This window comes from Mustelus asterias, unplaced genomic scaffold (assembly GCF_964213995.1).
Source record: "Mustelus asterias unplaced genomic scaffold, sMusAst1.hap1.1 HAP1_SCAFFOLD_292, whole genome shotgun sequence".
Classification (NCBI taxonomy): Eukaryota; Metazoa; Chordata; class Chondrichthyes; order Carcharhiniformes; family Triakidae; genus Mustelus; species Mustelus asterias.
This window is the reverse complement of record NW_027590257.1, coordinates 143,702-160,025: the sequence shown is the minus strand read 5'-3', so window position 1 is coordinate 160,025 and position 16,324 is coordinate 143,702. Positions and strand designations below refer to the sequence as shown.

The 16,324-nt window shown below is 47.3% G+C and overlaps 1 protein-coding gene across 15 annotated transcripts in view; it reads right to left on the bottom strand.

Moving 5' to 3' along the window:
- LOC144486167 (NACHT, LRR and PYD domains-containing protein 3-like) overlaps positions 1 to 16,324 on the bottom strand; it is a 131,866-nt gene that overhangs the window by 27,621 nt on the left and 87,921 nt on the right. For 13 of the 15 annotated variants that reach the window (XM_078204242.1, XM_078204246.1, XM_078204245.1 and 10 more), the window contains 3 exons: positions 12,275 to 12,445; positions 7,844 to 8,014; positions 3,682 to 3,852 (listed from right to left, as the gene is read on the bottom strand). In XM_078204242.1, the coding sequence (XP_078060368.1) occupies positions 3,682 to 3,852; positions 7,844 to 8,014; positions 12,275 to 12,445 (513 nt within the window). The remainder of the gene's footprint in view (positions 1 to 3,681; positions 3,853 to 7,843; positions 8,015 to 12,274; positions 12,446 to 16,324) is intronic. The other 2 variants (XM_078204256.1, XM_078204257.1) reach the window with 1 other exon arrangement.

Below are 16,324 nucleotides of genomic sequence, written 5' to 3'. Positions count from 1 at the left end.
CTCTGGTACAATGCCGCTAGGAAGGAACATTCAGGATTATGATCCCACGTCAGTGATGGAAAAGCAATATATTCCAAGTCAGGTTGGTGTCTGGCTTGGGAGGGAATCTGAAGGTGGTTGGTGTTCCATTCTTCTGATATTCTTGCCCATCTTGGTGATAGAAAAGTCTTCCTATTTTCTATCACCTAACCAGCACAGGCTTGTGTCTTTGATGGGAGAGTAACAATGGAACTTTATGTGCCTGTAGAAGAGAGCACGAAACGTCAGGAAATGAACTACAAATGGTGGCAGTGTCCAGATGTTGCCATCCTTACACCGAGAAGCAGCTGCACTGGAGCTGGGAGATCAACAGGCAGGGTGGGAAATCGCTGATTGCGATACTGGTTGTGGAGCTGAGAGTGTGCGGTCGAATGGATGGACACAGGAGACACTCTGGCACCTGCAACACATAGAGCTTGTGTGCCCATCACCGGTCACATGGAACCGGCTGAAGGACGTGTTGGAATGTACATTTTGTCACAAACTATGTCTTGAAGAAATATACTGAATATTGAAGGATATTGAATTTGATGATCAACCATGAACAAAATGGTGGAGCAGGCTCGAAGGGCCGAATGGCCGCCTCCTGCTTTTAGTTTCTATTTTAATCATGTTTCTCTGCAGGTTATGTTGTCGGCACCGTGCTGTCTGTCGCCGGTTTCCTTTATTGTTACTGAAGCAGTATAATTGACATCATGTTGATTTTAGTCTGAACTAATGCAGTGTTCTGTTGTTTCAGTGTTTCCCCTGGGATGGCAGAGTAGAGCTTGATTGCGGGTGATTGACAGGTTATGTCATGTGACTGAGGGACAGCTATTTTTCACAGAACATTCTAGTTTTAATTCTGCTTTCAGAAGCTGCTTGAAGTGAAGACAAACAGCAGTGCTGTTTCCCTCTCTGAAGTTGGAGTTTTTGCTGTTTAGGTGTTGCTGTGTTGGAAGCTGTCAGAGACTGGGGTTACCTCTCTGCGGTTGGACTGTTCGGAGGCGACATCCTTCTCTGAAAACAATTGTCTGTTGGCTCTCCGGAAGTGGTAAAAAGCTGGAAATCGGCATCACGTGAGCTTACTTGTTTTTGTGCTAACTAATGTTGGAGAAGGGTGTATGTCTGTGGGTATTGCTTTATATTGGAACAACAGAGATAGCTAGCTGTTAAGAGTTATACTGTGTCATGTTTAAGTCTTGCAATTGGTAAAGGTTATGCTAATTCTTGTTGTTATATTCTAACTGCATTCTTAAATAAAGTGTGTTTGATAAAAGCATCCTAGTGGGTCACTTGATTCATACCTGGAGTGAAACACCTCATGCTCATCAATGCCAAAATCAAATGTAAAACCAAGTGTCCAGGCTAACTTCACAAAACACCTTGGAGTTTCTGGTCTGCATCTTAACAATTGCCTCCATTCACTCTGTACTCTTCCTCACAAATCAAGGGCTGTGTGACTGGGTGACGTGTGTCCCCCTGTAAGCATGTGAACGGGTCCTCAGAGTCACCGTCACATTGTTCCCCTACACCCAGGGCACAGAAATCAATGTGATTGACATTCCACTGCATTGGGATCAGAGAGAGAGAAATCACAGGAATCAGTGAAAATTCAGGTTCTGGTTCATAACTTCCAACCCCTGGGCCTTTATAGAGTTTTTCAGCACAGAAAGAGGCCCTTCGGCCCATCGTGTCTGTGTCAGCCATCAAGCAGCAATCTATTCTAATCCACGACCAGCACTTGCTCCATAGCCTTGTCTGCTGCGGCATTTCAAGTGCTTGTCTGAATGCTTCTTAAATGTTGCGAGTGTCCCTGACTCCACCACCCTTTCAGACAGTGAGATCCAGATTCCCACCACCCTCTGGGTGAAAAAGCTTTTCCACAGAACCATAGAATCCCCACTCTGCAGAAGGTGCCCAATGGCCCCATCGACTCTGCACTGACTGTCCGAAAAAGCCAGGCCCACACAACTGCTTATCACTGGACATTTATCATGGCAAATCCACTGAAACTACATATCTTTGGACATGAAATGATAATTTAGCATGGTCGATCCACCTAACCTACACATCTTTGGACTGTGGGAGGAAACCAGAGTACCTGACAGAAACACGCACACACGGGGGGAACATGCAAGCTCCACACAGGCAGTCACCCAAGGCCAGAATTAAACAAAGGTCCCTGACGTTGTGAGGCAGCAATGCTAACCACTGTGCCATCTTCAATTCTCCTCTGAAACTCCTCCCCAATGCCTTAAATCTATGCCCCTGGTTATTGTCTCCTAAAACAAAGGGGAAAGGGTTATTTCTATAATTTGATTCAACTCCACATGGTCGTCCCCCAGCCTTCCCTGTCTGAAAACAATAACAGGAGCATTGACATACAGATGGATCTGTGCGTACTTGTCCACTGATCCCTGAAAGTGGCAACACACATGGATAACTTGGTCAACAAGGCATGCAGCATGCTTGCTTCATTGGCCAGGGGATCGAGTATAAAAGTTGGCAAGTTATGTTACAGCTGAATTAAACTTTAGTTAGGCCCAACATGGAATATTGCGTGCAGTGCTGATCGCCAGACAACCAGAAGGATGTGGCTGCTTTGGAGAAGGTGCAAAGAAGGTTTACAAGGATGTTGCCTGGTCTGGTGAAGGTATGAAGAGAAGTTGAATAAACTCGGATTGTTTTCACTGGAAAGACGGAGGCTGAGGGGCGACCTGATAGAGACAGGTATATGGTTGATAGTTGGAGTCTTTTCCCCAGGGTGGAAAGATCAACTACAAGACGGGCAGTTTGAAGGCAAGAGGGGGAATGTTTAGAGGAGACGTGCAGGGAACATTTTCACATGGGGTGGGAGAGGCCTCGAATGCGCAGCCAGTGAAGTTGACGGAAGCAGGCACGTTCCCAATGTTCAAGGTTTATCTTGATAGAAACATGAACGGGAGATGAACAGAGGAATAGAAGCTGCGTCTGAGCAATAAGTACTGGGTCTGAATAAGAATGAGGAGTCGCTGCAGGCTTGGTGGGTCGAAGGGCCTGTTACTGTGCTGCATGGCTCTTTGTTCTTCTTTGTACATGAATGTTAAAATCACCCGTGATTATTGCAGAATGTTTATACAAGACCCCATTAATATTCCTGTGTCGGAGATTCTGAATATTGTTCAGGGCCTATAAAAGATTCCTACAAGTCATCTTTTAACTTTGTTAATTCTTATCTCTACCCAAACTGATTCTGCATCTTGATCATTGGAATTAAGTTCAGCTCTTGCTGCTGTACTGACATCTGTTACTAACAGCGAGACTCCACCACCATGTCCTGTCCTCCATTTACTGTCATCCACTCACTCTCCCCCCTTTCACTAATCAATGGATGCTGTGTCCGGGGAGAGCTGTGCACATCTGAGGAGGAGGAGAGGACCTCAGAGGGTGAACCATAACATTATTCCCCCACTTCCTCAACATAAGGATCTGTGGGACTGACATCCCATTGCTCAGGGATCAGAGAGAGAAGCAACAGGAGTCAGAGGAAAAGCAGTTTTCCTGATTCATAACTGACGCCAATAGTAATGGGCAGTGTTTTTTATACAAATACCAGTGGTGAAATTATATTGTTGAATATTCAGTTATTATAAACACAATCTCACACAGTCTGCTACTTACTACAGTTTCTGTATTTTACAGTCCGGATTCCTCAGAGCCACAGACAGCAGTTTCACTCCGGAATCTCCCAGGTTATTGACACTCAGATCCAGATCTATCAGTGAGCGGTTTGTACTGAGAGCAGAGGCCAGGTCCTTGGCACAAGAATCTGTGAGATCGTTACCATAGAGACTGGAGATCAGAGAGAGAAAAATAACAGGAATCAGGGTAAATCCACAGTGTTTTTAAGAATAAGGTCATTAACAATAATAATGTACAGCGCGGGACATTCAAGAAACACAACTTCAGTTCATACAGAAGGCAAAATTCTATTGATGCTGTAAATCTGAAATATGAATGAATCTGTTGGAAACTCTCATCAGGTCAGGCAATATATGTGAAGATAGAAACAGATTTAGTTTCAGTTCAATTCGCGAAACTTAGAAATTGGAAATAGCGGTGAATTAAAGTGTTTTAAGTGACGGGAGCTGGGGATGGGCGGGTGACAAGGAAAGAACAAAATGGAAGTGCCAGACTGATTAAACGACAAAAAGGACGATGGTGAAAGGGAAGAGCACAGGACTCGCATGTCCTTACCCTGAGTCACAGGGAGGGACATGGGATGGCCAGTGGCTCAGGAATGGAGTGTGTGGTGGGGTTGAAGATGATGAGAGAGAAACCTTTCTCACACTGCCAGTGGTTCGGGTCTGGAATTCACAGCCGGGAAGTCGGCTGCATCGAAGCAGTCAAAAAGGAATTAGATGATTATTTGAATATAAAGAATGAGCGAGGATACGAGAAAAACGCTGGAGAGTGACTCAAATTCCTAATGCTAATTTGGTGAGCTGGTACAGACACGATGGGCCAAATGGCCGCATTGTGCTTTGTAAGAATTCTGTGAAGATAGTGGTTGGAAATGTATCGATATTTCAACTGGAAGTTGGTGATGTTGCCGTGTGGACAGTGTTAGTCGCCATAGTCCTCAATTAAATGTTAATACTGATAGGCAAAGGGATCTGGGTGTACAGGTCCACAGATCACTGAAAGTGGCAATGCAGGTGGGGAAGGTAGTCAAGAAGGCATACGGCATGCTTGCCTTCATCGGCCGGGGCATTGAGTTTAAAAATTGTCAAGTCATGTTGCAGCTTTATAGAACCTTCGTTCGGCCGCACTTGGAATATAGTGTTCAATTCTGGTCGCCACACTACCAGAAGGATGTGGAGGCTTTGGAGAGGGTACAGAAAAGATTGACCAGGATGTTGCCTGGTATGGAGGGCATCAGCTATGAGGAGAGGTTGGAGAAACTTGGTTTGTTCTCACTGGAACGACGGAGGTTGAGGGGAGACCTGATATAGGTCGACAAGATTATGAGAGGCATGGACAGAGTGGATAGTCGGAAGCTTTTTCACAGGGTAGAAGAGTCAATTGCTAGGGGGGCAAAGGTTTAAGGTGCGAGGGGCAAGGTTTAAAGGAGATGTACGAGGCAGATTTTTTACACAGAGTAGTGGGCGCCTGGAACTCGTTGCTGGGGGAGGTAGTAGAAGCAGATATGGTGGTGACGTTTAAGGGGCGTCTTGACAAGTACATGAATAGGATGGGAATAGAGGGATATGGTCCCCGGAAGGGTAGGGGGTATTAGTTAAGTCAGGCAGCATGGTGGGTGCAGTCTTGGAGGGCCGAAGGGCCTGTTCCTGTGCTGTAATTTTCTTTGTTCTTTGTGTTTCTCTCCAATCGAGAGAGAGACAATTTGTTACATGTAGCTTCAGGGATACAATTTAATAAACGTGCGGCAATGGGAGGAGATGGGATTCCATGAACCCCACAGCCGGTAAGAGGACCAAACCCTCAGATTTAGCATCATTCTACATCACACTCTAAACACCAAACCAAATGAACTAACCAACTCCACATATAACCAAACAGGCACATTAATATCTGACAGGTTCGGGAAATCCGTGCACTCAGGCAGCACAGGCAGAATCACTGAATTGTTACAGAGCAGGAGGAGGCTATTCGGCCCATTGTGTCTGCACTGACTCTCCGAATGAGCAACTCACTAAGTGTCATCCCCCCACCTTCCCCCAAAACCCTGTGCATTCCAGAGCTTAACCACTGTCTGCAGGGGAAGGCCCCATTCTGGCAGAGCTGGCACCAGATTTAAAGGCAGCCAGCAGCACTTTTAAAGGCTCTGAAGGGAGCAGTGAGGGAGCCCTGGTTAATGAACAAAGGGCTGAAATGGCAGAAGGCTGATTAAACCCAATTCGCTGACACTTCCCTGGAAATTCTCAAGGCTATTTCGGTTTGGAGGGAGGTTCTGTTCCCTCAGGACTGGAGGAGGAGACCTGTCACATCAACCCAAGCAAGTCTGGATAGAAACTGCCGAGGGCCTGAGCAGGCAGCACGTGGCTGCAGTGAGGCAAAAGGATCAATAACCTGATATGTTCTGACAAGGTGAGCGTTAAACTTACAGGCTGATATGTGAATAAGGATGAAAGAGAAATTGTGGAAAGAACATCTCCACCCAGACACTGGCAATGTCCAGACAGCAGCATCAATCTTCAGGAACATGTCAGCCTCTCTGTGAAGGGTTCCGGTCAGTCAGAGATGACTGCTGCACTGCCGACACTGAGTGACCATCCTGGTGGTCCCATGATGGGCAGTCTGGCAGCACCATAGGCTTGTGTGTGTCTTTGATGGGTGAGTAACAATGGAAATTTATGTGCTTGTAGAAGAGGGCACAGAGCGTCAGAGAAGGAGCCAAGAGTGACAGTGTCTGGATTGTGTCATCCTTATGCCAATGGAAGATGCAGTGCTGGAGCTGGGAGACCTGGAGGCTGGGTGGGCAATCGCTGATGGGGAGATGGGTTGTGGATCCAGAGAGAGTGAGTGAGTGAATGGATGGGCACCGGAGAGGCTCTGCTGCTGAGTCCATAACTTGGAGCTTGTGTGTTCATCATTGGTCACATGGAGCTCTGGGTTAGGAACAGTCAGAAGTTTAACAACACCAGGTTAAAGTCCAACAGGTTTATTTGGCAGCAAATGCCACTAGCTTTCGGAGCGCTGGCCCTTCGTCAGGTGGAGTGTAGAAATGCTCACAAACAGGGCATACAGAGACACAAACTCAATTTACAGAATAATGACTGGAATGTAGTCTTTACAGATCATCAAGTCTTAAAAGGTACAAACAGTGTGAGTGGAGGGAGCATTAAGCACAGGTTAAAGAGATGTGTATTGTCTCCAGACAGGACAGCCAGTGAGATTCTGCAAGTCCAGACAAGCTGTGGGCCATTCGGCCCATCAATCTTTCACTAACAACAATCCCGCCCAGGCCCTATAACAGTAACCCTACATATTAACTCTGCAAATCCCCCTGACATTAAGTGTCAATTTACCATCGCCGCTCAAACTAGCGTGCACATCTTTGGCATGTGGGAGGTAACTGAAGGAAACCTGCGCAGACACGGAGAGTACATGCAAACTCCACACAATCTGTCACCCAAGGCCGGAATTGACACGGGTCTCTGGCGCACTGAGTCAGCAGTGCTAACAGCTCTACCACCCTGCCGACCATGATCAGCCGTGGTTCGTCCCAATTGCAGTGAGTATCGAACGAATAATTTCTATATTTTTTCATAAGATAAGCCTGGCATGCCATGAAAGACTCAAGCCAACATTTTCTCAAATGTTTATAAAATACGTTCATAAGGTGACCAAAACTATATACGTTACTTCAGCTGTGCTGTGACCACAAACCTATCAGATTTGTGACTGCCGACCTTTGCTCCCAGGCGAATTGTCCCTCATTGCCTTTTCTGTTGATTTGTCAAAGCTGTCGGATCTTATAATATGAAGTCATGTGACTGGATCAGGTTGGGGATTCTGAGAGTCAGCACACCCGAAGGTAGAAATTCAATACAGTTTGCAGTTGCCAATGACTGGACCTCAGAGGGTGAACCATAACATTATTCCCCCACTCCCTCAACATAAGGATCTGTGGGACTGACATCCCATTGCTCAGAGATCAGAGAGAGAAGCAACAGGAGTCAGAGGAAAAGCAGTTTTCCTGATTCATAACTGACGCCAATCGTAATGGGCAGTGTTTTTTATACAAATACCAGTGGTGAAATTGTATTGTTGAATATTCAGTTATTATAAACACAATCTCACACAGTCTGCTACTTACTCCAGTTTCTGTATTTTACAGTCCGGATTCCTCAGAGCCACAGACAGCAGTTTCACTCCGGAATCTCCCAGTTTATTGTCACCCAGATTCAGATCTATCAGTGAGCGGTTTGTACTGAGAGCAGAGGCCAGGTCCTCGGCACAAGAATCTGTGAGATCGTTACCAGACAGACTGGAGATCAGAGAGAGAAAAATAACAGGAATCAGGGTAAATCCACAGTGTTTTTAAGAATAAGATCATTAACAATAATAATGTACAGCGCGGGACATTCAATGAGTATTCTAACTGAGTGCAGTTAGACAGAGACACCAGGAGATGGAGACAGTGAGTATTCTAACTGAGTGCAGTTAGACAGAGACACCAGGAGATGGAGACAGTGAGGGGGGTAACTGAGTGCAGTTAGACAGAGACACCAGGAGATGGAGACAGTGAGTATTCTAACTGAGTGCAGTTAGACAGGGACACCAGGAGATGGAGACAGTGAGTATTCTAACTGAGTGCAGTTAGACAGAGACACCAGGAGATGGAGAAAGTGAGGGGGGTAACTGAGTGCAGTTAGACAGAGACACCAGGAGATGGAGACAGTGAGGGGGGTAACTGAGTGCAGTTAGACAGAGACACCAGGAGATGGAGACAGTGAGGGGGGTAACTGAGTGCAGTTAGACAGAGACACCAGGAGATGGAGACAGTGAGGGGGGATACTGAGTGCAGTTAGACAGGGACACCAGGAGATGGAGACAGTGAGGGGGATAACTGAGTGCAGTTAGACAGAGACACCAGGAGATGGAGACAGTGAGGGGGTAACTGAGTGCAGTTAGACAGGGACACCAGGAGATGGAGACAGTGAGTATTCTAACTGGGGCTCAGGAATGGTGTGTGTGGTGGGGTTGAAGATGATGCGACAGAAACCTTTCTCACACTGCCAGTGGTTCGGGTCTGGAATTCACAGCCGGGAAGTGTGGTGGAGGTCGGCTGCACCGAAGCAGTCAAAAAGGAATTAGATGATTATTTGAATATAAAGAATGAGCGAGGATACGAGAAAAACGCTGGAGAATGACTCAAATTCCTAATGCTAATTTGGTGAGCTGGTGCAGACACGATGGGCCAAATGGCCTCATTGTGCTCCGTAAGAATTCTGTGAAGATAGTGGTTGGAAATGTATCGATATTTCAACTGGAAGTTGGTGATGTTGCCGTGTGGACAATGTTAGTCGCCATAGTCCTCAATAAAATGTTAATACTGATAGGCAAAGGGATCTGGGTGTACAGGTCCACAGATCACTGAAAGTGGCAATGCAGGTGGAGAAGGTAGTCAAGAAGGCATACGGCATGCTTGCCTTCATCGGCCGGGACATTGAGTTTAAAAATTGTCAAGTCATGTTGCAGCTTTATAGAACCTTCGTTCGGCCGCACTTGGAATATAGTGTTCAATTCTGGTCGCCACTCTACCAGAAGGATGTGGAGGCTTTGGAGAGGGTACAGAAAAGATTGACCAGGCTGTTGCCTGGTATGGAGGGCATCAGCTATGAGGAGAGGTTGGAGAAACTTGGTTTGTTCTCACTGGAGCGACGGAGGTTGAGGGGAGACCTGATATAGGTCGACAAGATTATGAGAGGCATGGACAGAGTGGATAGTCGGAAGCTTTTTCACAGGGTAGAAGAGTCAATTACTAGGGGGCACAGGTTTAAGGTGCGAGGGGCAAGGTTTAAAGGAGATGTACGAGGCAGATTTTTTACACAGAGTAGTGGGCGCCTGGAACTCGTTGCTGGGGGAGGTAGTAGAAGCAGATATGGTGGTGACGTTTAAGGGGCGTCTTGACAAGTACATGAATAGGATGGGAATAGAGGGATATGGTCCCGGGAAGGGTAGGGGGTATTAGTTAAGTCAGGCAGCATGGTGGGTGCAGTCTTGGAGGGCCGAAGGGCCTGTTCCTGTGCTGTAATTTTCTTTGTTCTTTGTGTTTCTCTCCAATCGAGAGAGAGACAATTTGTTACATGTAGCTTCAGGGATACAATTTAATAAACGTGCGGCAATGGGAGGAGATGGGATTCCATGAACCCCACAGCCGGTAAGAGGACCAAACCCTCAGATTTAGCATCATTCTACATCACACTCTAAACACCAAACCAAATGAACTAACCAACTCCACATATAACCAAACAGGCACATTAATATCTGACAGGTTCGGGAAATCCGTGCACTCAGGCAGCACAGGCAGAATCACTGAATTGTTACAGAGCAGGAGGAGGCCATTCGGCCCATTGTGTCTGCACTGACTCTCCGAATGAGCAACTCACTAAGTGTCGTCCCCCCACCTTCCCCCAAAACCCTGTGCATTCCAGAGCTTAACCACTGTCTGCAGGGGAAGGCCCCATTCTGGCAGAGCTGGCACCAGATTTAAAGGCAGCCAGCAGCACTTTTAAAGGCTCTGAAGGGAGCAGTGAGGGAGTCCTGGTTAATGAACAAAGAGCTGAAATGGCAGAAGGCAGATTCAACCCAATTCGCTGACACTTCCCTGGAAATTCTCAAGGCTATATCGGTTTGGAGGGAGGTTCTGTTCCCTCAGGACTGGAGGAGGAGACCTGTCACATCAACCCAAGCAAGTCTGGATAGAAACTGCCGAGGGCCAGAGCAGGCAGCACGTGGCTGCAGTGAGGCAAAGGATCAATAACCTGATATGTTCTGACAAGGTGAGCGTTAAACTTACAGGCTGATATGTGAATAAGGATGAAAGAGGAATGGTGGAAAGAACATCTCCACCCAGACACAGGCAATGTCCAGACAGCAGCATCAATCTTCAGGAACATGTCAGCCTCTCTGTGAAGGGTTCCGGTCAGTCAGAGATGACTGCTGCACTGCCGACACTGAGTGCCCATCCTGGTGCTCCCATGATGGGCAGTCTGGCAGCACCATAGGCTTGTGTGTGTCTTTGATGGGTGAGTATCAATGGAAATTTATGTGCTTGTAGAAGAGGGCACTCAGCGTCAGAGAAGGAGCCAAGAGTGACAGTGTCTGGATTGTGTCATCCTTATGCCAATGGAAGATGCAGTGCTGGAGCTGGGAGACCTGGAGGCTGGGTGGGCAATCGCTGATGGTGAGATGGGTTATGGATCCAGAGAGAGAGAGAGTGAGTGAATGGATGGGCACCGGAGAGGCTCTGCTGCTGAGTCCATAACTTGGAGCTTGTGTGTTCATCATTGGTCACATGGAGCTCTGGGTTAGGAACAGTCAGAAGTTTAACAGCACCAGGTTAAAGTCCATCAGGTTTATTTGGTAGCAAATGCCACTAGCTTTCGGAGCACTGCCCCTTCGTCAGGTGGAGTGTAGAAATGCTCACAAACAGGGCATACAGAGACACAAACTCAATTTACAGAATAATGACTGGAATGCAGTCTTTACAGATAATCAAGTCGTAAAGGTACAAACAGTGTGAGTGGAGGGAGCATTAAGCACAGGTTAAAGAGATGTGTATTGTCTCCAGACAGGACAGCCAGTGAGATTCTGCAAGTCCAGACAAGCTGTGGGCCATTCGGCCCATCAATCCTTCACTAACAACAATCCCGCCCAGGCCCTATAACAGTAACCCTACATATTAACTCTGCAAATCCCCCTGACGTGAAGTGTCAATTTACCATCGCCGCTCAAACTAGCGTGCACATCTTTGGCATGTGGGAGGAAACTGGAGTAACTGAAGGAAACCTGCGCAGACACGGAGAGTACATGCAAACTCCACACAATCTGTCACCCAAGGCCGGAATTGACACGGGTCTCTGGCGCTCTGAGTCAGCAGTGCTAACAGCTCTACCACCCTGCCGACCATGATCAGCCGTGGTTCGTCCCAATTGCAGTGAGTATCGGATGAATAATTTCTATATTTTTTCATAAGATAAGCCTGGCATGCCATGAAAGACTCAAGCCAACATTTTCTCAAATGTTTATAAAATACGTTCATAAGGTGACCAAAACTATATACGTTACTTCAGCTGTGCTGTGACCACAAACCTATCAGATTTGTGACTGGCGACCTTTGCTCCCAGGCGAATTGTCCCTCATTGCCTTTTCTGTTGATTTGTCAAAGCTGTCGGATCTTATAATATGAAGTCATGAGATTGGATCAGGTTGGGGATTCTGAGAGTCAGCACACCCGAAGGTAGAAATTCAATACAGTTTGCAGTTGCCAATGACTGGACCTCAGAGGGTGAACCATAACATTATTCCCCCACTCCCTCAACATAAGGATCTGTGGGACTGACATCCCATTGCTCAGGGATCAGAGAGAGAAGCAACAGGAGTCAGAGGAAAAGCAGTTTTCCTTATTCATAACTGACGCCAATAGTAATGGGCAGTGTTTTTTATACAAATACCAGTGGTGAAATTATATTGTTGAATATTCAGTTATTATAAACACAATCTCACACAGTCTGCTACTTACTCCAGTTTCTGTATTTTACAGTCCGGATTCCTCAGAGCCACAGACATCAGTTTCACTCCTGAATCTCCCAGTTTATTGCCACCCAGATCCAGATCTATCAGTGAGCGGTTTGTACTGAGAGCAGAGGCCAGGTCCTCGGCACAAGAATCGGTGAGATCGTTACCATAGAGACTGGAGATCAGAGAGAGAAACATAACAGGAATCAGGGTAAATCCACAGTGTTTTTAAGAATAAGATCATTAACAATAATAATGTACAGCGCGGGACATTCAATGCGTATTCTAACTGAGTGCAGTTAGACAGAGACACCAGGAGATGGAGACAGTGAGTATTCTAACTGAGTGCAGTTAGACAGGGACACCAGGAGATGGAGACAGTGAGTATTCTAACTGAGTGCAGTTAGACAGAGACACCAGGAGATGGAGACAGTGAGTATTCTAACTGAGGGCAGTTAGACAGAGACACCAGGAGATGGAGACAGTGAGTATTCTAACTGAGTGCAGTTAGACAGAGACACCAGGAGATGGAGACAGTGAGTATTCTAACTGAGTGCAGTTAGACAGAGACACCAGGAGATGGAGACAGTGAGTATTCTAACTGAGTGCAGTTAGACAGAGACACCAGGAGATGGAGACAGTGAGTATTCTAACTGAGTGCAGTTAGACAGAGACACCAGGAGATGGAGACAGTGAGTATTCTAACTGAGGGCAGTTAGACAGAGACACCAGGAGATGGAGACAGTGAGGGGGGTAACTGAGTGCAGTTAGACAGAGACACCAGGAGATGGAGACAGTGAGTATTCTAACTGAGTGCAGTTAGACAGAGACACCAGGAGATGGAGACAGTGAGTATTCTAACTGTGTGCAGTTAGACAGAGACACCAGGAGATGGAGACAGTGAGGGGGTAACTGAGTGCAGTTAGACAGGGACACCAGGAGATGGAGACAGTGAGTATTCTAACTGAGTGCAGTTAGACAGGGACACCAGGAGATGGAGACAGTGAGGGGGTAACTGAGTGCAGTTAGACAGGGACACCAGGAGATGGAGACAGTGAGTATTCTAACTGAGTGCAGTTAGACAGGGACACCAGGAGATGGAGACAGTGAGGGGGGTAACTGAGTGCAGTTAGACAGGGACACCAGGAGATGGAGACAGTGAGTATTCTAACTGAGTGCAGTTAGACAGAGACACCAGGAGATGGAGACAGTGAGGGGGTAACTGAGTGCAGTTAGACAGGGACACCAGGAGATGGAGACAGTGAGGGGGGGTAACTGAGTGCAGTTAGACAGGGACACCAGGAGATGGAGACAGTGAGTATTCTAACTGAGTGCAGTTAGACAGGGACACCAGGAGATGGAGACAGTGAGGGGGGTAACTGAGTGCAGTTAGACAGGGACACCAGGAGATGGAGACAGTGAGTATTCTAACTGAGTGCAGTTAGACAGAGACACCAGGAGATGGAGACAGTGAGGGGGTAACTGAGTGCAGTTAGACAGGGACACCAGGAGATGGAGACAGTGAGGGGGGTAACTGAGTGCAGTTAGACAGGGACACCAGGAGATGGAGACAGTGAGTATTCTAACTGGGGCTCAGGAATGGAGTGTGTGGTGGGGTTGAAGATGATGCGACAGAAACCTTTCTCACACTGCCAGTGGTTCGGGTCTGGAATTCACAGGCGGGAAGTGTGGTGGAGGTCGGCTGCATCGAAGCAGTCAAAAAGGAATTAGATGATTTTTTGAAGATAGGCAATGAGCTACGAAAATGGATACGACAAAAAGGCTGGAGAATGACACGAATTTCGAATGTCAATTTGGTGAGCTGGTGCAGACACGATGGGCCAAATGGCCTCATTGTGCTCCGTAAGAATTCTGTGGAGACAGTGGTTGAAAATGTTATCGATATTTCAACTGGAAGTTGGTGATGTTGCCGTGTGGACAGTGTTAGTAGCCACATTCCCCAATGAAATCTCTCCAATAGAAAGAGACACAATTTGGTACATGTCACTTCAGGGATACAACTTAGTAAACGTGGGGATATGGGAAGAGTTGGGACTCCATTAACCCCACAGCCAGTACGGGGACCAAACCCTCAACAACAGCATCATTCTACATCACGCTGGAGACACCGAACCAACTGAACTAACCAACTCCACACAGAGCCAGAACGGGCACAGTAAATGTCTGACAGGTTCGGGAAATCCGTCCACTCAGGCAGCACAGGCAGAATCACAGTATTGTTAGGGAGCAGAAGGAGGCCACTCGGCCCATCGTGTCTGCACTGACTCTCCGAATGAGCAATTCACTAAGTGGCATTCCCCCACCTTCCCCCAAAACCCTGTGCATTCCAGAGCTTAACCACTGGCTGCAGGGGACAGCACAATTCTGGCAATGCTGGCACCAGATTTAAAGGCAGCCAGCAGCACTTTTAAAGGCTCTGAAGGGAGCAGTGAGGGAGCCCTGGTTAATGAACAAAGGGCTGAAATGGCAGAAGGCAGATTCAACCCAATTCGCTGACACTTCCCTGGAAATTCTCAAGGCTATTTCGGTTTGGAGGGAGGTTCTGTTCCCTCAGGACTGGAGAAGGAGACCTGTCACATCAACCCAAGCAAGTCTGGATAGACACTGCCAAGGGTCTGAGCAGTGGCTGCAATGAGGCAAAAGATGAATAATCTGATATGTTCTGACAAGGTGAGCGTTAAGCCTACAGGCTGATATGTGAATAAGGATGAAAGAGAAATTGTGGAAAGACCATCTCCACCCAGACACTGGCAATGTCCAGACAGCAGCATCAATCTTCAGGAACATGTCAGCCTCTCTGTGAAAGGTTACATGGAACATAGGACATAGAACAGTACAACACAGTACAGACCCTTCGGCCCACGATGTTGTGCCGAGCTTTGTCCAAAACCAAGATCAAGCTATCCCACTCCCTATCATTCTAGTGTGCTCCATCTGCCTATCCAATAACCGCTTGAAAGTTCCTAAAGTGTCCGACTTCACGATGACAGCAGGCAGTCCATTCCACACCCCAACCGCTCTCGGAGTAAAGAGTCAGTCAGAGATGGCTGCTGCACTGCCGACACTGAGTGACCATCCTGGTGGTCCCATGATGGGCAGTCTAAATTAGCGTCAGGTTTGTGTGTGTCTTTGATGGGTGAGTAACAATGGAAATTTATGTTCTTGTAGAAGAGGGCACACAGCGTCAGAGAAGGAGCCAAGAGTGACAGTGTCTGGATTGTGTCATCCTTATGCCAATGGAAGATGCAGTGCTGGAGCTGGGAGACCTGGAGGCTGGGTGGGCAATCGCTGATGGTGAGATGGGCTGTGGATCCAGAGAGAGTGAGTGAGTGAATGGATGGGCACAGGAGAGACTCTGCTGCTGAGTCCAAAACCTGGTGCTTGTGTGTCTTCCATTGGTCACATGGAGCTCTGGGTTAGGAACAGTCTGCAGGACATGTTGGAATGTGCATTACCCTCTAACATTCTTCACTCTCTCACAAATCAACAGCTGCGGTGAGAGGGAGACGGGCGTGCAGCTCTGAAGATGGGGAGGGGTCAGAGGATGGATTGTCACATTATACTCTATAACGTCCGCCAGAGCAGATAATGTCTCTCACGATTAGCAAAGGGGTTACAATCTGGCAGCACAGGAGAGCACACACAAACCCGAGCAGCTGATGAAGGCAGCAATAGCTGAGTTCACTCACACTCTCGAGGGGACAGGTCATTGTCAGCTTCAGGAAGATGAAATGTGACTGGAGTCTTTAACAATGCAGCAGATACTGGAGCTGCAGCGTAGGATACTTTAACATTTGGTGGAGTTTCCAAAGGCTGTGTGTATCCATACACAAAGGATGGAGGAGTCAATCCAGGCCAGCAGTGTTACCATGTCTCAGGTCTGAGCACAAATAGCATCCTCCACAGAGAGATTGGTGACCTTCATGGAGAGTCACATCCAGCCTCTCACCCACAGGAAATACACATGAGCCTGCATGTTCTCACCACCTCCATGAGCTCTGTGGAACACGGGCTGTGGGAGGGGTGGGAAAAT